General features: G+C 28.1%; 1 protein-coding gene across 2 annotated transcripts in view; it reads right to left on the bottom strand.

Moving 5' to 3' along the window:
- Window positions 1–256: 256 nt before the first annotated feature.
- LOC100197759 (nose resistant to fluoxetine protein 6) overlaps window positions 257–23,334 on the bottom strand; it is a 45,053-nt gene continuing 21,975 nt past the window's right edge. For both annotated transcript variants that reach the window (XM_065820016.1, XM_065820017.1), the window contains 9 exons: window positions 23,136–23,225; window positions 18,665–18,842; window positions 12,920–12,999; window positions 12,694–12,834; window positions 8,529–8,658; window positions 5,509–5,692; window positions 5,295–5,437; window positions 1,131–1,235; window positions 257–564 (listed from right to left, as the gene is read on the bottom strand). In XM_065820016.1, coding sequence (XP_065676088.1) covers window positions 553–564; window positions 1,131–1,235; window positions 5,295–5,437; window positions 5,509–5,692; window positions 8,529–8,658; window positions 12,694–12,834; window positions 12,920–12,999; window positions 18,665–18,842; window positions 23,136–23,225 — 1,063 coding nt within the window. In that variant the 3' untranslated portion in view covers window positions 257–552. The remainder of the gene's footprint in view (window positions 565–1,130; window positions 1,236–5,294; window positions 5,438–5,508; window positions 5,693–8,528; window positions 8,659–12,693; window positions 12,835–12,919; window positions 13,000–18,664; window positions 18,843–23,135; window positions 23,226–23,334) is intronic.

Genomic DNA, 23,334 nt, shown 5'->3' with positions numbered 1-23,334 from the left:
TTCATCGCATTTTTTTAAACTTTTTTTTTTTAACTTTTTAGTTTTAACTTTTACTTTTTCTTTCTTTTTTTTGTTTTTGTTTTTTGTTTTATCCAATTTATTTATTAGCGAACATTTTGAACATGTTAAAAGCTACTTTTTGCTTTTAGCATGTTCTTTAGGTTAAGACTAAGAAAAAAAAAATGGATGCCAAAAAATTTTTACAATTGGGGCTGGGACTCATGACGTTATACAAGTCAACAACAACAACAAAAAATTGACAAAATCATATAAAATTATATAAAAAAGTTTTATTTCTAAAATCGCTAATGCGCGCGATCTTCTCACATCTAGCATACCAAGCGCCCACATTTTCTCACATTCAGCATATCGAGCACCCACATTTCACAGCAAAGAAATAAGACCCAATGACAAAAATGGCTTCTTGTAAAATAGATGCAGCACATCATCTTCACAGAGGTTTTCTACTCTGATAAACTAATCACTGATCAGTGTTCTTTATACAATTGGATCGATTGAAATTATGCGTTCATAAATTTATTTCACACAACATTACGCAACTGTCTAACGTATAATAATATGAAATAAAATTAACTCATGCCAGATACTGATATGAATATTCTTTAAAAGGTAAACGGGGTAATAAAATTTGAATAATTACCTTTAAAATCTTCATTTCACAATGAAATACAAAACGTTAACTTATAAATCATAAGGGATATGAGGATATAAGAAATATAAATAGATATAAAGTTAGACTACTCTAAAGGCAACACTATGCCCTAAAACTATAAAATTTATAAACGATAAACTATAAAAATATAAAACAATAAAATATAAATATATAAAACTATAAAATTTATTAGCCAGGCGTTAGTATAAACAGGTTATCTGGAATTATATCAAATGGGATTATGTGAACTACATGGCTAGGAATACCACCTTTACATATACCGCACATAAATTACTTTGTCATTAAAAAAGCTTTTTTATCGTTATAATGATTAAAACTTCAAAGTTTACAAAAAAAAACAAAAAACTAATATTAATAAAAAAAACTGAGACTAACAGTACACTATCAACACAGTACACATACAATAAAAATAAAATGTAAACACTGATATTCATACTTTCAAGACAAGTTTTTCGAGGTTAAACACGGGATATTCGACGACTAATACCAAAATTACGGCAATCGAGAAGGATAAAACAACAGTTGCAGCAAAATGGTATGCCTAAAATGCACATAAGCGTTATACGTGTATATATATATATATATATATATATATATATATATATATATATATATATATATATATATATATATATATATATATATATATATATATATATATATATATATATATATATATACAGTATCGGACAAAACGAGTGCAACCAAATAATGCTAATTTAGTTTCTTTATATAAAAGTGCTGCATTTTTTCAATTTAGAGAAATAACTATGTAACTGTAAAGAGACAAAGTTCTTCAAGTTTTATTCATCACAAAGTTCATTATTTGTACACGAAAATTAATAAATTAATCAAAAGTATTAAAAAAAGTTGATTTCCTTCTGGACAAAACAAGTGCAACTCGACAAAATGTTGATCAAGCTGTATTTCGCTATCAATATTTCGTGGCGAATCCTTTGTCGTCGATCACAGCCTTGCATCTTCGAGGCATAGATTCCATCTGATGATCAGTGAAACTTTGTGGAATCGCTGCCCAGGCCTTTAGGATTTGTTCAAACAGTTGATCCTTATTACGAACACCTTCACGATTATTTCTGCGGTTGACGATCTCCCACAGGTTTTCGATAGGGTTCCATCGTTTCAATGTATTGAACCTAGACCGTTAGCAGAAAAACACCCCCAGACCATTACATTGCCTCCACCATGCTTCACGGTCTTATGGCAGTAACGTAAATCGAGGCGTTTTCCGGCCGGTCGACGTACACGGCAAATGCCATCGCTTCCAATGATGTTGAACTTCGATTCATCACTGAACAGGACAGTTCGCAATTTCTGCACATTCCAGTCAATATGAGATGTAGTAAACAGGAGTCTTTTCTTCTGGTTTTTTAGTGAAATCAGCGGTTTCTTTGCAGGGCGTCGAGAAAACAATCCGGGTTTAACAGCACGTCGTCTAGATGCTTCTTTTCGATGCTTCTGGACGTTTCTGGATGCGTCTGGATGCTTCTGAATGTTTCTGGATGCTTCCAGATGCTTCTTCTGGAAACTTCTGCATGCTTCCTTTAATTATTAAAAAACTTCCGTGACGTTGACACGAACCAGACTTAAGAAAATGAAACAAACCAAAAAAGTTGCACTTGTTTTGTCCGCTTCAAAATGGCACTTGTTAAAGAAATTCTGCCTGTGTGCTGTCACCTGTCAGCTGATTGCTCATGTCATGGCATGCTATGACTCCTGAACTACTTGCTGTGGTAGTATAGTTCGTTTCGTTTTTAAGACATGTAAAATTAGGAACACTTTTTAGCATTGTTCGATGTTGGTTGCAAATGTTTTGTCCAATACTGTATATATATATATATATATATATATATATATATATATATATATATATATATATATATATATATATATATATATATATATATATAAATATATATATATATATATATATATAAATATATATATATATATATATAAATATATAAATATATATATATATATATATATATATATATATATATATATATATATATATATATATATATATATATATATATATATATATATATATATATATATATATATATACATACATACATACATAAATCCATCAAAGTGAATGTGGAATAAATCCATCAAAGTGATTTGGTAAAAAAAAAAAAAAACACTATAAATAAATTTTATATTTTTCTGATGTTTGATGAAATATATTTTTATTTCACACTTCAAATTTTATCACACAGTGCTTTTCATTTATTACAACTCCACATTGGGTGGATATATCTCTTTTTTTAAACTGCCAGTTCATATCATGTGTGTGTGTGCACATGTGTGTTGTGTAAATTAGCTCTATAAATTATCATTATTTGTACACTTAATTTTACCTACTTAAACTAACATACTTAAACATAAATATACTATCAACATATTTAAATAATGTATTTAAACTTTCCTACTTTAATGCCAACTCTCACTCTCTCTTTACAACTAAAGTTGTAAAGCAAATACACATTCACATTTCCTTTAAAACTGAGGAAAGTCAAAAATTTATTTAGTTTATGCAAAGAAATAGCAAAAGTTACAACTTTATTTTGAAATAAAGTTGAAAGTAGTTTGAAAAAGTTGTAACTTTTTACTGACTCTTGTTTAATTTAGCTGCATTGAACAATAGTTTAATGCAACTAAAAATTTTGGTAAATATAAAAAGATCTCAAAAACATAAGTTTACCTGATAGAATCTTTGATGAAACTAATATAATAATACTAGAAACCAAACTTATTGCACTATAAGGAAAAAAGTAAGGCAGCAACAAATCGTGTGCGGAAATTACCATAGAAAAAGAAATTTTTATATAGAAATGGAACTGTACTTCATATTTTCTTCACGCGCTGCACTAATCACATGCAACCTTTTGATGAGGCGGGTAATTGTTCTTTTAAAAACAGATCGAAAGGAAGAGTGATACTGAAATAAATTGCTATATATATTGCCTAGATTGTTCTTTCATCCTGGAAAAAATGATTCACAAAATGATTTTATGACTTTTTCAAAGCGCTCAAAATAGGAAATCCAACTATGACAAAAACTTTTGATTAAATCTCATAAACTGGTTGCAACAAGTGAAAAATCCAAAAAAAAAAAACTTTATTTTTAAAAGTTTTTTAAAAACTGCTGCTCTACAGAAAGCCAAATAAAGAAAAAAAGAAAAGAAATCTTTTTTTTTTTTTCAAAAAAAAAATATTAAAGATAAGCAAAAAAAACAAAAAAACAATGTTTAATTTTTCAGAATTTTTTTATTCTAAAACGAGAAACTACATAAACTTTACTAAATATATAAAAAATCAAATTCTTTGCTATATAACAAGTGTAGATGTGAAGTTACATAATATTACTGTGTGATATGCATCACTGTAATAAAGTTTCACAAAAGCCAACCCAATGAAAGTGACAATGTATGTTTTCAACAACACCCAGAAAAATGCAATGATTGCATATATGCTTGAAATTTTCTTTTTTACGTAGGTTCTGAAAGCCCAAGCACACCTTTCAAAACACAGAAAACTATATTTTATGTAAATGGTTACAAACGAATTTGCTCTTCATGGTCTGTTGGATTAAAGTTAAGCCTCACTCAAACCCATGATGTTCTGTTTCTTGTACAGCTGCAACTTGTTATCATTTCTTATATCATTTACGCTTGAATAAACCTCGTGAGATCAAGGATTTATTTATTAGTGCAAGAAATTGATGCAAAAAAGTATTGTCTAATGTTGTTATACTAAGATAATTAAATCTCTCATTCTTAGAAAATAGAAAAAGACTTCTCTTCTCAAAAAGTCCTAAATAATGTTATTTACAAAGCAAGTCTCAAACTCAGTTATTTACTCCAAACAACTTCCGCAATACTTTCAACATTTCTGTATTAATGAATGCCAATCCTCTCACTGAGTCCTCTTCTATATGTCTTCTTGGACTATCATTTACTATTGAACTCACATGTAAACCATATATACAATATTTGGGCTGGCTTTTTTAATGATTCTCTTTTTCTTCTAGACAAGGTCCAAAAAGGTATTGTTAATGTTGTTGGACCTGCTCTATCTGCCAAGTTTGAGCCTCTCTCCTATCGTTGTAAAGTTGCACCTCTTTCTCTTTTCTACAAATACTATCATGGTTGCTGCTCAAAGGAGGTATCATTTCTAATTCCATCAACTAAAACTGTGGTTAAAAATAACTGCTCTATGTGTAGATGTATTTAAAAAAAAGTAATATGAAAAACGATTTTTGTATAATTTCATTTAGCACTCTCATCAGCAAATGTACATTTGTTTCCATTCTTTATTTTAGTCTGATGTAGGGGCTGCAGATACTTAAAACTGTTGATGTGCAAAAAAAGCATTTGCCTAATATTTAAAATGACCAGATACTGCAGCAACTGTTTTACTAAAGATGATAAAGCTAAAATTTTTTATTATAAGTGGCCATAAACCTACAACTTTTTTGCATAACTGGTTGACAGCCAAAAAATTATTAATTTATTCTAATCAACAAATGAATTAACACAACTTTAAGTAAATTAAAAAAATAACAACAACTTACATAAGTCAAAAGCGTCATGTGTACTGCCACTTGGGAAGAAGCGAAAAATAAATAAATTACAAATGGATGAACTAAGTATGTTGAGTAGGATAAACGACTAAGGGGGATGAAGGTTTTCCAACTCAAAATGCTATTCACATAACCTTAAAATTTTTACTTTCTTTTATTGTTTATACATCAGTAAAAAAAAATTGTAGTTAAAATAAAAAATCACCTCCATATCCATTGTGGCATGCATATATAACCCAGCCAACAGCTAAACACCACACAAAACGAAATGAAACACCATAAGTTATGATTTCAGCTTTACTCCAGGTGTGTTTTGTTGTAGAATAAGGCCCATACACAACAGCAAGAGCAACTGCAATTGAAATTGCCCACCCAGCTATATTTTTAACCTAAAATATTTCAATGTATGATTACAAAGACAAATAATAAACAAATAAATAAATGGTAAATGAGTAGAGTTGATGTAAATACCATGTAAATAATTGAGGAGAATGGATGTAAAGAGTAGATGTAAATACCATGTAAATAATGTAAATAATTGAGGAAAAAAAGATCTAATAAATGAAACAGTAAAAAAAAATGTACGCAGAAACCTTAATTGAATTAAATTTTAGAAAAATAATTAAACTTTTTTAAAAACTTTTTATTTGTTTTGAAATTATTTGTCAAATATTTTGTTTGCTTTTAATCATTTACTTATAGTATTGGTTGTCATGTCTGAGGAACTTATTTTGATTTTAAAGTTAGTAAAAAGGAAAAATAAAAACGAACCTTTGCAGGTTGAAAAATTGTTTGATTTCTATTTCTATTATTTACATCATAATCATTTGAGGTTAATTCTATTTTTTAGCATTTATTTAAAAATATATAGAACTAATTAATTATATTATAATAAATATGTGCAATATTTATTATAAGATAATTTATTAGTTCAATGTGAAAAATATAAAGCAATTTTTATTTCATTCTATACAAATGTTGGTTTTAAGCAGACTTGTTAGTCCTTGGCCTTGGCCTTGGCCTTGCCTTAAGGCTAAAAATTGAGGCCTTGGCTTTGATCTTGGCCTTGAAACCTTAAAAAATACATATTTTTTTATTGATTTTGTTGAATTCTGCGTATAACCTTGCTCTATTTTTACAAAATGTGATTTTATTGTCACAGCACTTGCTACTTACAGTTTTGTTAATAATTGACCTTAATATAAAGCAAAAATTGAAGTCTTTGGTCTTGAAAATGTCTGCATTGGCCTTGGTCTTGAAACTCTTAATCTTGGCCTTTACCTTAAAAGTCTTGGCCTTGGCTTTGTAACTTTTGGCCTTGACCTTGTAACGTGTGGCCTTGGCCTTGCTACTTTTGGCCTAGTTAACAACTCTTGTTTTAAGCTTGAAGTCTATTTATATTAAAACTACTGCATTTGATGTAAATTTTAGCAGATTTTACAGAATAACTAAATAAAAACATCATTGTATTTGACTTTTATTGTCAAGAAAAACTCTTACAAAAACTTTTACAAGGGCTATTTGTTGATGATCTAAACTGACTTACACAAGAGTGTAAGTCAGTTTATATAGGCAACAAAGAGCCCTCACAAAGTACAACACAAAACAAGGAGTGGAGTTAAGGGATTAAGGCTGATAAGAAAATGATTCGCAAAGTTAACAAAGTAAGAGATTGAGAACAATAAAAAATATTTTAGGCTATAGAACCAACAGGTTCAACCTCAAGTTGTAACAACAAGACACTGTTAATATTCACATGTTTACATCTACGCCAACCAATTAGATTCTATGTATTTTATTCTGACCAAGTCATATCATCAGATTTCAGGTGATTGAACTTTAAAAGTTCTTTGGATGTCTCTACAAGAGGTAATCACTTAATGTTTATTGTCCAGAAAGTAAGGACGCAAACATAGACCATACTTTTTAATAAGGATATTTTAGTGTTTTGTTGTCTCTTTTCTATTCACATAAAAAGCAGCATTCACATAAAATTCAGTACAACCAAGTATTTGAGCAACTGCTTTTAAATTGCCACAAACTTTAAAACAAATATGTACTGTATTTAATTTTTCATTACAATTTTAATTATTTATAAAACATGACATTGAATAAAATAAGAAAAGGAAATCTTTTCAAAAATATTTAAAATAACTGCTTTTTAAATTTTTTCTCAATTTTTACTTAAAGTTAAGAATACAAAGGATATAAAAATACTTTTAGTTTCAAAATTTTTTTTATTTATTTCTAAATAATAATTGTACATTACTAGTTATGGTGCTCATTCTTCTGCACAACTGTTATTTTCTTGTTTATGGTTGAATTTCTTGTACTGAATTAATAGTCATCTGTTTTACGCAATAAGCTTTTTACTTTTTAGCCCTTTTTCTATTACAAAAGCCTGGCTCTCTTTCAAGAGAACAATTAATCTTATTTACCACTGATTTATTGTAATTTTTTTCTTCTTCTCTGTCCTTTGTTAGATGGATAAAATTTTCTTATATCTTTTTATAATCCTTCAAAAATAGATAAAGAAATTGCTGCACCATGATTGTTTTTAGATTTTCAACTTGCTTCTATGACATTTTAATAAATTATAATTTGAATTTCTTCTTTTTTATCTTTATTAACAACTACTATCATTACTTGATTAAATTATTATTTTTTTATTTTTTTATTGTGTTAGTAAATTACTTTGAAAGTGGTTTCTGTTTCTCATTTTCTTAATCACATGCTTTAAGTTGTTTCATATTAGCAGCATGGGCCAGAGAAACTGAAGAAATTATATTTCTGGTGTTTTAGAAGAGTCAATGCATAAACAAACCAATTTATTTAAAGACACTGTTTACAAAGAGGTCAAGAGTGTATTAGAATTGCCTGTTTCAAGGAAAACATAGCATAGCATTGTATTTATAGACACTGTTTACAAAGAGATCAAGAGTGTATTAGAGTTGCATGCTTCAAGGAAACCTTAGAACAGCATTGTATTAATAGACACTGTTTATAGTGTTTTCAACAGTATATATAAACAATAAAAGTGACAAAAGACTTAATAAAAAATATAACGATTATACAAAAGAAAAAGAAAAGCTAAACAAAAAATTAAATGCAACAAAAAATAAAAAAAATTGAAATTTTCATATCAATTTTAAGCAAATTAGTGACAGGATTAAATGAAAAAGATTAATGTAAAAAAAAAAGATAATTAAAAAAAAAAGCACATACATATTTTTTTTTAGTAAAAAATTTATATTCTTTGAAGAGTAGAAAACCAAGAATCAATCCAACAGCATAAGAAATAATGCGAGCATACGGCTTCATATAAATATTCTGTGTATAGGAAAGATAGCCAGGCCTGAAAAAAGAGTATTAAATATTATAAAGTAAATTTCAAATAATCAACGAACAATATTTGTGAAAAATCACAACTGTTATATTGTTACCAATAAAAATGTAATGTATAAATATATACTCAAAAATATACTTAACAGCTAATCAATCTTTAAAAATTAAGAATTTTAAAAATATAAAATTTGAAGTTTAATATTTTCGATTAACTTCCTTATTATAAAACTTCCTTATTTAATACTTTAGTAATAACAAAAATTTTCAATTTTTGTCTAAATAAGCTATATAATACAAAAACTTAACTTCTATTCATATTAACCTTTCTTATCTTTTTAATTACAAACAAATGTGACATTTGGGGAAATGTCTACTCTGTACTACCAGGTATAATTTAAAAATTATTAACTATACTTTAGTCTAGACATGAGAATACCACAGCCATATATTCATAAATAGTCATTTTTTTAATGTTAATTGTTGATCTAATCTTATTTTTACAATATTTATCTTAATAGTGCATACAATTTTATAGTTTTGAAAACTAAAAAATTAGTTTCTCTTTACAGTACAATGGCTTAACATCTCAGATTGAAAAATGGCTCCAGCAATTAACAATTTTTAACAGAATAAATTAATACACTGCACGACATAATGATAAGACACCCCAAAAGCATTTATAAAACTCTACTATACATTTATATTTAAAAACTAACTTTAATTTTAAATAAAAGCAAAGGGAAACATATAAATAAATAAAAACACTAAACATCATTTTAACAAATTTATTTTTAACCTAACTTGCGTTTTATAAAAAAAAAAGGTTTTTTCAGTTTATTATAAGACAATTTTACAAAAAATCGTTTTATTTGCAAACCGCAGTTGTGGGCAATTGAGAATATTTATTTGATGTAAACACCACAGACTTATTATTTAACTGTAAACCTTTGTGAACTGTCAAAAATTTAGTTAAGGTTTTTTATTATTAAGTATAAAATAACAAATTAATTAATAACGGGCCTTGCTGCACCGTTGAGTCCAGATGAGAAAAAAGTGCTATCTAACTTATAGAAAATGGGTCACTCCATTAGATACATGGCTAGAGCTATTGAATGCAGCCGAACTGTGATTAAAAACTACGTTAATAGTCCTCATATGTATGGAATAAAAAAAAGTCCCAGACGTCCATCAACATTAAGTGATCAAGATAGGCGAAGGTTCTTGAGACAAGCTTCAAATTCTTTATTAACTGCACATTAAATTGCTGCAGAAGCAGATGCTTTTCACCTTTTGTGCAAAAAAAAAAACTTCAGCAAAAACCACCTTTGACAACAAATCACATAAACAATCAAATAACTTTTGCAGAGGACCACATAACATGGAAAGAAGAGTGGTAACAAGTAGTATTTTCTGACAAAAAACTATTTTGTCTTGATGGGCTGGATAGATGGAGTTATTATTTTCACAATTTGCGTAAAAAACCAGTAACACAGCAACAACATCAAGTGGATGGTGGTGGTGTAATGATTTGGTGTGCGATTGGGTATCATAGTAAATCAAAAATTTATTTTATTGACGGAAAAATGAAGGCTAAGGATAATCTTTTAATTGTTTAAGAATTCTTACAAAGTAAAGCCACTTTCATTATTGGTGAAAATTTTGTATTTCAGCAAGATAATGCTAGCGTTCATACAGCTAAGATAGTAAAGGAATATTTCAACAGCAGTAAAATTGAAACATTGAAGTGACCAGCTAGATCTCCAGACCTGGACATTATTGAGAATGCTTGGGCACAACTGTCACATATAGTGTTTGAAGGTGGTAAACAATATAGTTCACTAGCTGACTTGAAATCATCCAATGCATCTGCATGAGATGCAATTGACATTTCCTACATAAAAAAGTTATATGATTCTTTACCTTCTAGAATGATTGAAGTGATTCAAAAAAACGGTAGAAGTACCCACTATTGATTGTTTAAAGTTGAGACGTTTTATAATAAAATGACAATTTATATAAATTTTTTCCAAAAGTGTCTTATAATTTTATCGCACTAAAAAAACATTTTTTTTTAAAAATAAAATGCGAGTAGGGTTTAAAATAAATTTTTTTAAATGTTGTTTAGTCTTGTAACCTTTTTGCTCTCATTTACTATAAAATTAGTTTTTAAATATAAATGTATAGTGGACTTTTATAAATACTTTTAGGGTGTCTAATCATTATGTTGCGCAGTGTACACATTAATTTAGAGACCAATAATTTACTGATCTAAATTTAAAGAAAAGGAGCAACAGTATGCTACATTTATATCAAACAATAGTATGTTTTATCTATAAGTTTATTTGATATGGAGTTGATCTGCAAAATACCTCATATGTTAATCATAAATCCTATCTAAATATTGATTTGCAGTTCAATTTTTAGTTGGTAAAATAAAACACATAATTCAATAATTTTTTATTCACCATGACAAATTTGTACTTCTAAATTTTTGAAAATATTTAACAAAAAAACAACAACGACAAAAAACTGAAAGATCAAGCAAAAAAGTATGATTGGCTAACAAAGGTTGTGTCAAGCATTCTAAAACTACAACTACAAATTCACATTCCAATTTTTCAAAAGGCTCAAACTCAAAGTAAGCTCGCATGATACAACAATATCACTGAGCATTGCAACAGAATTTCTAAAGCTACAACTCAAATTCAAATTTTTCAAAATACTCTTTCAAAATGATCAAACTCAAAGTAAGCTCGCATGATTCTGATACAACAACATCACTGAGCATTGCAACAGAATTTGCTATTTATTATGTTTTGAATTTCTATTCAAGTTAAAGGTCTTGACAGAAACTACAACAGCGAAATAGTTGTTGCAAATACTGCTTGCGACTTTTAGAATTTGATCTCTAAACATCCAATAAAATTAGTTACCAACAACAAGAAAATCAGTCACAATTTAACACAGATGCTGTTGCCAACTATGTTATATTAGAAAAATATGGAAAAAAATACTGAAAAAAAAACAAAAAACATCATATATAGAAAGTAAAACTGGAAAAGTAGAAATTGTTGACAAATGCAGTAATGCTGCTAGTACATTAGCTGCTAATTGTTTTCGAATCAAAGTAAAGTTTTTTAATTGAAAAACTATGTATACACATACTAGATTGAAGTATAAAAAATATGTTTGAACAACAATTTTGGGAAGATATGCATTCTTAGCTCAGCTTGATCAATCAACACGGCCATGTTAAAAATATTTAGAGCCATATTTTGCAAGAGTTTCTCCATGCATATCTCAGACCAATTCAGATAAACAATATTTTGTCATGCTTCTGGTTTGATTGCTTAGTGAATGTTTTACAGAACTAAATTTAACAGCAATTTTTAATATTGTCGCAAAATTAAGTTTTTTGCCAAATTTAAAGGCTAACATTTTTGAATAAAAACTTTAAATAAATCTAAAAGATTTTCATTACTCACTCAAACTATCAATACAAAAACTTAGATGTGTTTAGCTGACTCTCCCAGGTGCTACAAGTTTTTCATAATTTTAACTTTGATTTTTTTGTGTTTCTCTTTTAAAGTAAGAGAAACTGTTATTTATTTTTAATTATAAATTCAATAATATAAAAAATAAAAAAAAAATAAAAAAATTTAATCATAATTATGTTTTAACTATCAATTCACTATTATTTTAATGTTTCACTCATCAAAAAATTCACTTATCATGGCCATGAATTGACTTACTCGTGACATCATCATGATATCATCATGACATCATCATGACATTATCATGGCTCACTTTTTAACTAAAGAGTTTTAAAGTGAAAAATTACATTTTTTCAAATAAAAAAAAATAACTGTTCTAAAATATTTTAATAAAAAAAAATAAAGAAAATCCTCTACCTTTTTACAGAAAACTTACAAAATTTTTTTTTTTATTCAATACAAAAGTAATAATTCAATTTTAAAAATAGCGATCTACCGAAATATCCTCTTTACCTGCTGCCACAGTAATAGAAGAGTGAATATAATCTTACATTGAGTTAGAACTAGATAAACTGGTAAAAAGAGATGATATTAGTGGATTTCCATCGTAGTGATCAATCAACAAACCATTCGCAATCATACAAAGAATAATTATTATTCCATTGATAATAAGAGTTCCACGTAGTTGAAATCTGCACAAAAAAATTAAGTTTATTACTCTAATTTGATTGGTTTTATGTTTTTAGAGACATAAATAGATTCCAATCTTAACTATACCTATGCATAACATAAAGGATTATGGGACTGACAACATAGAACTGCATGTCATTTGACAAATACCAGCTCCAATTTAAACACTAAATAGAAAATAAAAAAGATTTAAAAAGTTAATACATTTTAATTGACTAAAATATGATGATGTTTCTTTAAAAATTTTAAAATTAAAAAAAAAGATGTTTATTTAAATAAAAAGATAAAAGATGTTTATTTAAAAAATGTATATGGAAATTTTGAAAAAATTGTTCAGATATATTTTAGAGCATTGTTACTAGATATAATTCCAAAAATAATGAGAAGAAAATGACTAACTGGTCTTTATTTGACCGATTAGCTATAGACTGGTACCTAGATAAAAACTTAGTTGTTATCAGGGGATTATGCTAAATAATTTACTATTTTAAGGATGAGAGTTAGGTGTACTTGAAGCGCAACAATTTTGAATAAAGACTCTATAAGGACTTATTTTTATAGACTTATAAAAAGCTAAAGGTTTTTTACACAACAATACTTACTGAATACAACTCATTCGTAGTCAGTAAGTATTGTTGTGTAAAAATGCAGGACACAATTGGTCAAAAGATGTATGTATAAAAATTGATAGCACATTTTTAAGCCAACAAAAGTGATTTTCTAAAATTCCATGTTTGTATGTAAGTGGAACAGTAGAGCAAGGAGGTTTGCCAAAACAGAACCAGATATGCTAAACCTCTATGTGATGATACCATCACACAGAGACATTTAATAAGAGAATATCAAAACTTAAAATGATTACATATGAATGCTACATCACTCACTTTCTTTAGTAAAGAGTCATCCTTTATGGATGATCCCAAATAACAATGCATATGATCCACTGTATTTATATTTTTCTTTTATTAAATTATTTCAATTGATTATTTTTTATTTCAATCAGTCAACTATAAATGGCAATTTTATCTGGCTTTGCATATCTGTTTTCATATTGTTGTTTTAATTTTTGGAAAAAGTTACGAAGCAATTTTTTAATATACTTTATACCAGTGTCAAATGAGGATAACTTACAAAATAACCGTTGTTATCCAAGCTTTGTCTAAAAATCTCTTCAATAAGTCCTTCAAAAATATATATATATATGTATCAGGGCTCAATTTATTGGTCAGACATTGCCGCCCCCCAGACTGTTTTTCAGATCTGATTTATGGGGCAACTAACTATTGTTCATTTTTAATGAAAAAATCAACAATGGCTGGTTGCCCTCCTCTAGCAGGTCTCAAGAATGGTCCGAGGGTTTTAAAAAAAATTTGTTTAGTTTAAAAGTTATAAAAATAATTAATATCGCCATTCTTTTACCCCATTTCGGTTTTATAACTCTTTTACCCCATTTCGGTTATTTATATTGAAGTTAAAAAATAATATTTATAATACTGTAATGCATTATTAATACTAAAAAAATTTCTCCCTATAACTACAATAAAATTGTGTGAATTAAGTCACAGCAAACTATGCAAAGTTTAGAGAAATGCTCCAAGTTAAAATATTTTTGGTTTAAGCCATTTCGATTTCATCCATTTTAATTCCAGAACAACTTATTATCACATTTTTTTCTAGATTAGTGGGATTTAACTTTTATGATACGGTTTTTACATGTTTGTGTTACTATATCGTAACATTAAAATAATTATTTGAATAGTAACTACTGTCTGATAACTAATGTATTCTCTATTACCAAGTAAAAGACGATTCTTTAGCTATCAAACATAATAAACTTTGAATAAAATATTGATACATAATATTTGAAGTGAAACCCAATTTTTTTTCCTTATTTTTTTATTAATGCTATGTGCTTTACAAGTATTTATTTCTGAAAACCACCAAAAGAGAACCAGGGGAGGTATTAATATCTGTAAGAAGTTAGACACTAACTTAAAATGAACTTTTTTCTTTCTAAAAAGTCTTAATAATAAAGGAGTTTTTCATTGGACCTAACATTTGTAAAACAAAAATTGATTTTAACTTATAATAACCTAAACTCCACGTCCCTGGTATTACCGCACTCAACTTGTTTCTTCGCACAGCGGCCTTGTTTGTTGAGGTTCATGTTTCGGAGTTATAGAGTTAAGAGAGAGTTGTAACCACAAAAGTAGCCTCCTCGACTGTAGTGGCCCTCTCAGCCTTGGGGAGGTGAATAATAAAAATAATAATAGAGTGCAGGCGGTGAGATCTGTTGCAAGGACACGCCCCTGACGAGTGGCGTTAGTGCAGGTCTCGGGCTCTCCAAAACGTCATTGGTGATCGCAGTGCATTCCTGAGGAGGGGGATCACCATTATGCACTACTTAATTCTGATTGGTTACCATGGCACCAACATTTTTTTACCTCTTACACCCACGTATTATAGCGCTTTGTGAGCTTTATATTATGAATTTGTTACATTAATGACATTTATATACTTTTATCTCACACAGGTGATTATCAGTTTTCAGTTGGTTATCTAGAGTTTAGACCATATATAGTAGCACATTTACTAGCCTATTTTTTCTTTTTATATTGCTTGTACTTATATTTTGTATCATGTTACTTTATATTTTGTTATCTACTTATTTTATTGTTTTTGTATGGTGCGATAATTTTAGCCATGGTTGCCTTTAATGAACCAGCGGATCGATATTGACTTGTTTACTCATAGACCATTGTTTTATCATTTGTTTAGTATGACTAGAGCGTGAGTTATTGTTTACCTAATCCCTGAGTCCAAAAATTTTCTTCCTCCTACAAAATAGTCTTTACATTCATTTATGATTCTCACCCAATGACATCATCTACAATCTACTTCTATTTTCACATCTCCCAGATCTACGTGACTGGACGGCTCCGTTGGTCACTTTTTGCGACCATTGTGTCGCATAAACAAACAAATTTATTCTTTGTGGCTGGTGAGCCCCGACTTCTTCCAATGTACACTACAACGACAAAACGGACATTAGGCTATCCCGCTGGATGTGGTTACGGCGCTCAATAACCTAATGGCTACGCTAACACTCACGCACACGTTCATTCGGAAGCTCCACAATGCACATCGGATCAGCGCTCGCTGACTATGTGCTCGGATCTAAAATCTCACTCCATAGCACATCATTCCACACCAGCACGGGGCAGTAGCTCTTTTGACTAAGAGCGATGGCTTGTGGCCTACGGTGACTAATGTGTGCATTCGATCAATTGAAATCCATTCTGTAGGTCTTACGTCTGGCTCTGATGTGCTAGCCCATAAGCGCAAGGAGTGAGTGTGTTTAGCTTTCTATTCACCCGATTTGAAAGTGAACGAAAACATAACGAGACCAGACGAGACGACCAAACGATACATACTAATGCACTACACCATCACACCTGTAGACATCAACAGTCACTAAAATCAGTTTATCAAATATTTGTTCTTTATTATATACTTTTGTTCGTAATCTTTTTTTGACCTTATCCTTGTAAATTTATTCAGATTTGTGTTATTACGTGTGAATGAGACCGCATATTTGTGAGAAGCAAAAGAGCGCGAAAAAATTTTTCACAAAATTACGTATTAGCGTATTTTTAAAACAAATGTATTCTTGGTTTGTATGTACTGAACTGTACCACTAGATAAGTTTAGACATATCACAATCTCATAAGGTTTTTTGTTTCTTTTTTGTTTCTATCTAGTTTTCTTGATCTGACGTCGCTAAGTTAGTTTGTTGTGGTTTGCACTATACAGTGTTCACTAACGTTCGTTAGGTCGTTTTGTCAACAATATTGTTTTTAAACGTTACGTTTTTCAGTGGTTATAAGCTATTAGTATAAAATCGCATTTATTGTCTCATCTGTTTATTTTTTTCACTATTCTCTGCCTACTGATTATATGTCTGTATTTTTTTATCTCTGGCCAATCATTTTTTAATTTATCTGAGTCTGTTTTGTGTGATAGCTTTTGTCTCTACTTATCAGGCAAGATTTATATTTCTCATACTATTGGAGTCACTAGATTTTCTACCATATTTTCAACTAACTACTTTTATACTAACGACAAACATTCTGAGTTTCGATGATTATGAAGTGATATTTACGTATTATATTTATAAGACACATTTCAGCCATAAAAGAAACGGTAAGTTACTCATAATTATTAATTTCTATTTTCTATTTGCTTTGTGTTATTTCTATACATTAAATTGTTTATTTTTATACATACGCATACATGCATGTGTACACGCTTGTCTTTTCTAATGTAAGTGTACATGATATTTATATGTATCAACATATTTGCTTATATTTACACCACGCGCATCCCTTACCACCCTCATGAGATCTCTAAGAATGTTGGAGCTGTATTTAAAACTGGGATAGGGATTGGGATTTTTGGTTTTTGTAGTGTAGTCCTGTTATATTGCAATATTGACTAGCATGACGTAGAGTGCAGGCGGTGAGATCTGTTGCAAGGACACGCCCCTGACGAGTGGCGTTAGTGCAGGTCTCGGGCTCTCCAAAACGTCATTGGTGATCGCAGTGCATTCCTGAGGAGGGGGATCACCATTATGCACTACTTAATTCTGATTGGTTACCATGGCACCAACATTTTTTTACCTCTTACACCCACGTATTATAGCGCTTTGTGAGCTTTATATTATGAATTTGTTACATTAATGACATTTATATACTTTTATCTCACACAGGTGATTATCAGTTTTCAGTTGGTTATCTAGAGTTTAGACCATATATAGTAGCACATTTACTAGCCTATTTTTTCTTTTTATATTGCTTGTACTTATATTTTGTATCATGTTACTTTATATTTTGTTATCTACTTATTTTATTGTTTTTGTATGGTGCGATAATTTTAGCCATGGTTGCCTTTAATGAACCAGCGGATCGATATTGACTTGTTTACTCATAGACCATTGTTTTATCATTTGTTTAGTATGACTAGAGCGTGAGTTATTGTTCACCTAATCCCTGAGTCCAAAAATTTTCTTCCTCCTACAAAATAGTCTTTACATTCATTTATGATTCTCACCCAATGACATCATCTACAATCTACTTCTATTTTCACATCTCCCAGATCTACGTGACTGGACGGCTCCGTTGGTCACTTTTTGCGACCATTGTGTCGCATAAACAAACAAAAGTAGCCTCCTCGACTGTAGTGGCCCTCTCAGCCTTGGGGAGGTGAATAATAATAATAATAATAAAAAAACCAATATGTTTATTGCAGCTACTATAATAAAAATATTCATATTAAATTCTTCAAGTTTTGAAATCTACTTTTAATTCAAACATCTAAACATTTTTTTCTGACAATGTGAAGAAAAGAGGGAATTGTTTTAAGAGGGCATCAATGTGATGGAAAAGCACTAATAAAGCTTACTACTAAAGAATATAAACATAATGAGTGAGTGATGCGTAGTCACATCACCAAGAAAAACAAAATGCATAAAATCAAAAAAATAAACTAAATAAAATGCTTCAAATAGCTGAAAGGAAAAAATACTTGAAAATAAACACAATAGTGTATTTATTGAAGCGATATTTAGTTTGTTAAGTGATACAATATTTGTAAATAAATTTAATCAGCACAATTTAGTACAATATCAGATCTATTTTAAAATGGCTTATTTCCTCCATTTTTAAATACAATCAAAAATCATTGAGTGAGAGGTAATGTTAAAAAATGATTAAAAACAATATATTTGTAACATTTAAATCTTAACTCTAATAACAAAATAAAAATTAAACATACCATATTTGCAAGTTCTGGATAAAAATTATTAATGTACAATAAATTAGTCCACCAATACTTGACACAAGATTTAATTGGTATACTGTCTTCATTTTGAGTGTACCAAAGAGGCCCATCGCTCAGCAATGGAAACAAATAAGCATAAAAGAATGTTGCATAAATGTATGAAGGTGTCAACCTATTAAAAGATAGATATTTATAAAAATTTAGGCTTGACATTAAAAAAATTATATTTTTTGCAAAGACAGATATTTTCAGATAAATTGCTTTTTAACCTGTACTAACTTTTATCTCTTAAAAATATCTTACCCAACAAACATTTAACTTTTGGTCACCAATACAATGACAATAAAAAACTGCTAATAATTACTATAAATTTTAAATATCTTAATTCTGGCATTAATATCTGCTTGTTAATGATTAGAATTGAAAAATCTTCAGAGATGCTCAGAATAAGATAATAGCAGTTGGGGCTCTGCATTATTAAAAAGGTTCTTAATAAAGTTTTATTCTAAATTTTTCTCTTTTCAATAATAAATAACATGATCTTGTAATTTTTTATTTGAAAAATTAAAATAAACTTTTCAAATTTGAAGTTTAAAAAATGCAATATTCCATCATGTAAATAAAAAAAATCATCAGATAAATAAAAATTAAAATTAACATTTTAAACAAGTATAAAGTAAAAAATTATTAGCTAAAAGTGTCTCATGGTGACCCTTTCTAAAATCAAAATCATGTTTTTGTAGTTAATAACTACAAAAACATGATTTTACAATAAACATTGAACAGATTTGAAAGAGAAAAACAAAACAAATTTCATTAAAATTGTCAGATCATTGAGAAAAATTACACATAAAGTAAAATTATATTAATTATCAAGCAAATCATCAAACTAACATAAAAATTAAGTTTTTTTTCCTGTATGTATTATTTCTGCAATACTTAAGCTGCAAAATACAGTAGTGTGCAAATTAATGTGAATATCCACTTGCGAAAAATACGTTTTAAACAAATTAGCACATTTTATTATAAAAAAAAACATTAATATAATAATTTATAATCTATGTGTCCACCCTTATTTTTATTACTAAGGATATACTTCTCAGCCTATATTCTATAATGTTTTTAAGTTTTTATCTTTGATTTTGTCATCTTGAAACAAACCTAAATCACTGCTTCTATCATACTTCTTTTGTTTGCATGGTCCATTGTTCTTATCCGAAGTTATATACCACAAACTTTTTATTTGGATTAAGGTCAAGTGAATTTCCTGGCCATTCCAATAGTCTTCTGTTATTTGGAAGTACTTTATCATTTTCTTAGACCTACGGCAAGAGTCAAATCAGTGATCTCATGCAATAATGCAAAAAACAGCTCAAAAACATTACTTTTGGAGGTTGTTTTACAATTTGTTTAATGTGAGGAATTCTTAATTTTTCACCGCTCAAAAAAAAAAAACTTTTTTTAATTTATCTACTTTCCAATTAACATATTTTTTATATCTTCTTTTTTATATTTTCTGCCAATAACTGTTTCTTTTGTAGTCTAACTTTTTTTTTACACATTCAATAAATTTTTTTCTCACTGTACAGTCATGACTTGAATGAAGTCAAAACTTGTCATTCTTGGATTTATTTTAGTCATTCAAATCAAATATACTTTTTCTCTTGTTAATATTTTTCTTTTTCTGCCACTTTCTTGCATAGCAACAGATCCAGTTTCTGATTAATAATTTTCTTTACAGCCCCCAAACACTCTTTGGGCTGTAAAGAAATATCAATCAATCTCAATCTTCCTTTGACTCAATAAAGTATGTTCACTTTAGGTGATTATCATTTCTCTTTTTCGTGGAGTGATATTTATCTTGAAAAAAAATAATTTAGCAGGCCTAAAAAACAGGAAAGGAAGGCCTTTAGGAAGCCTAAAAAACAGGATTTATCTTCAAGAAACAGGCTATTTTATGACAACATTTAAAAACTATTTTTTCTAAAAATCACAAATTAACGCAAAAAGATTTTATAAACAATAAGTAATGTAATATAAATTTTATAAACAATAAGTAATGTATATAATGTATACACGTATATATTTGATATATATAGTATATATAATAATATATATATATATATATAATATTGTATACATTTGATATATATAGTATATATAATACTATAAATATCAAAAAAACGCTTCTAAAAAAACTACTAAAAATAGTATAAATTCCCAAAACAAAAAAAACAAATATGATAATTTGTTTATGACTGATAGTATAAAATTTATGTAAACAAAAAAGAAATTAAATATAAAACATAAATGTATTAAGATTAACTGTTTTTAAATTCTAAACATTCTTTTATTATTGAAATTCTAGCTTTCTTTTCTTTCTTATTTCTATTTCTAAATCTGCACTTAATTTTAAGTTACTGCTCCAATTCTAATATTTCAAGCCTTTTCAGAAGACACATACGGCCACACTATATCTTTCACTATATCATCCTTGCATAACTTTTTTGTCAGTCAAGAATCTTTTTTCAAAATTAAATTTGCTATTTGCGGTAAAAAGTTATGAGTTAAAAATGAAAACAGTAAACTATAGGGTTGAATGAAATACGCCAACTATTCACTTTAGGCTTTTATTAATTAATTAAGTCTAAACTGACCAATGAAGCTTTATAAATTATTTGTTGAACTTTTAAATTAATTATTATCAAATCTATTCTAGTATACCTTCGCAACTGGACCCAAAAGTCCAGTTACTTTATGGAAAACATACAGTCATAAAGGCCTCAGAGAAGCAGAAGACAAAATTATATTAGAGTGTTAGTTGAGCAATTATCAGAACAAATGGACAGGTGCCCAATGTAAAAGCAAATATATAAGTTGAAAAAACTTCACTAATTGATTATATATACATGTTTATTCCCATTAGTAAAATAGGGACAAGTCAGATTAAGCTCACTTTTATAGAGTCTAGTCACTAGTCGAACATCTTAAAGACTCAACATCACTACTAAAATATTATATTTATTTATTTGTTGTTTTTTTAATTGTTATTATTAGTTGTTATTTTAATTGTTGCATTTTAAATAGAGTATTCTCTTAATTACTCATCAACTTGCATATTTCATTTTCTCCAAACATGAGGGTAGAATGAATTAGTTTTTTTTTACCAATTAAATAAAGTTTCTTAAAAAACTTAAAAAAAAAATTATTTGAAATTTATATATTTAAACACACCTCAAAATTCTCTACAACTTAAAAAGAAACGTTTTTAAGAGAAAAAAAGTTAAAAAATTTTTTCCCTAAAAAAATTAACTAAAACCCTTAACTATTATATTTTTTATTGTTTTTTTAACTTAACTATTATATTTTAATGTTTTAACTAAAACATTGTAAATAATAATAACTATTATATCTAAACTGAAAACTGCATTTCTTTGATTTTCAATAGCACAATTGCTGAATGTTTGAACCCTAAATGTTGACCTGATCATTGTGAATATTTTTTGAGTTAATAATTAGTAATTTTTTTTACTTATTTTACATTTTAAAATTATTTATAATTACCTTATAATAAGAACCATGGCACTAACAAATAAAGTAAACTATTTGCAGGTCTACTTTATTTGGCCAGTCCTTGACTAGATTTGAGAGACAAAATCTATAAATAGCTGGCAACATTGTTCTACAGCTACCAGAAAAGAGACCTGATATTATATGACTAAAACATGCTGTAACTCAAAAATAATTTTCCCACTTAAGGTGCCCTGTTCCAAATAAGGTCACATATTATTTACTTGTGCTGTTTTGTTTTTGTAACATAACTGATTAATAATAATTTAAAATTTTTTAGATATTTTATTAATAACTTCAGTCACATTTTTATAGGGTTTTATATAATTTATTTTGTTTCATAAAACCAGAGTGTTTATTTGATTTTTATTTTAAAAAATCATGAGTTGCTTATTCTATTCATTTTTGCTTCTTAAAGCATAAGGTGTTAATTTGGCACTTTTTTTTATGTTATAAAACAGTTTATTTCATTTTAAGGTTTACCTTATTTCTAATTACTTCAACAAAAACAATTAATTTATTGATTACTATTAAAAACAAATTATGAATGACCTAAAATGAATCTAAAAGCCTTGCTTGTCTCTGTCTGAAAAAAAAAAATCATACACAGTGAATGATTTCTAAATGCTATATGAGGATGGAGGAGAAGGTTATATAGATTAGAAGAACCTTTTTAAAAATACTTTTTTGAAAAGTAACAGAACGTTTAGTCGGTTCATCAAAATGTTATAATGTACATAAACTTCCTTGAAAATCCTCACAATTATTCTTTACTTATAGTTAAAATAATAAAGCATTCAGATTTTTTATTCATTCATATTGCATCTTATTTATATAGTATTTGTTTTTTTAAGCATAATTAAAAATAACTTTATAATAATAAGAGACACCTTACCTTAAATATCGATGTATATAAAAATGAAACAAAGAAAGATTGCCAGCCTTTTTGTATCGCTTCATACTTAAATACGCAACCAAAAGACCGCTGTAATATAATAATAACTTTAAAAAAACAATATATGCAATAAACTAAAATTATACTAATTAACTTATCAAAATATGAATAAAAACTTTAATTATGATCAAGAAAAAAT

Source organism: Hydra vulgaris, chromosome 15 (genome assembly GCF_038396675.1).
Source record: "Hydra vulgaris chromosome 15, alternate assembly HydraT2T_AEP".
Classification (NCBI taxonomy): domain Eukaryota; kingdom Metazoa; phylum Cnidaria; class Hydrozoa; order Anthoathecata; family Hydridae; genus Hydra; species Hydra vulgaris.
Note: the sequence above shows the minus strand (reverse complement) of the source record. Positions and strands in the feature narration are given on the sequence as shown.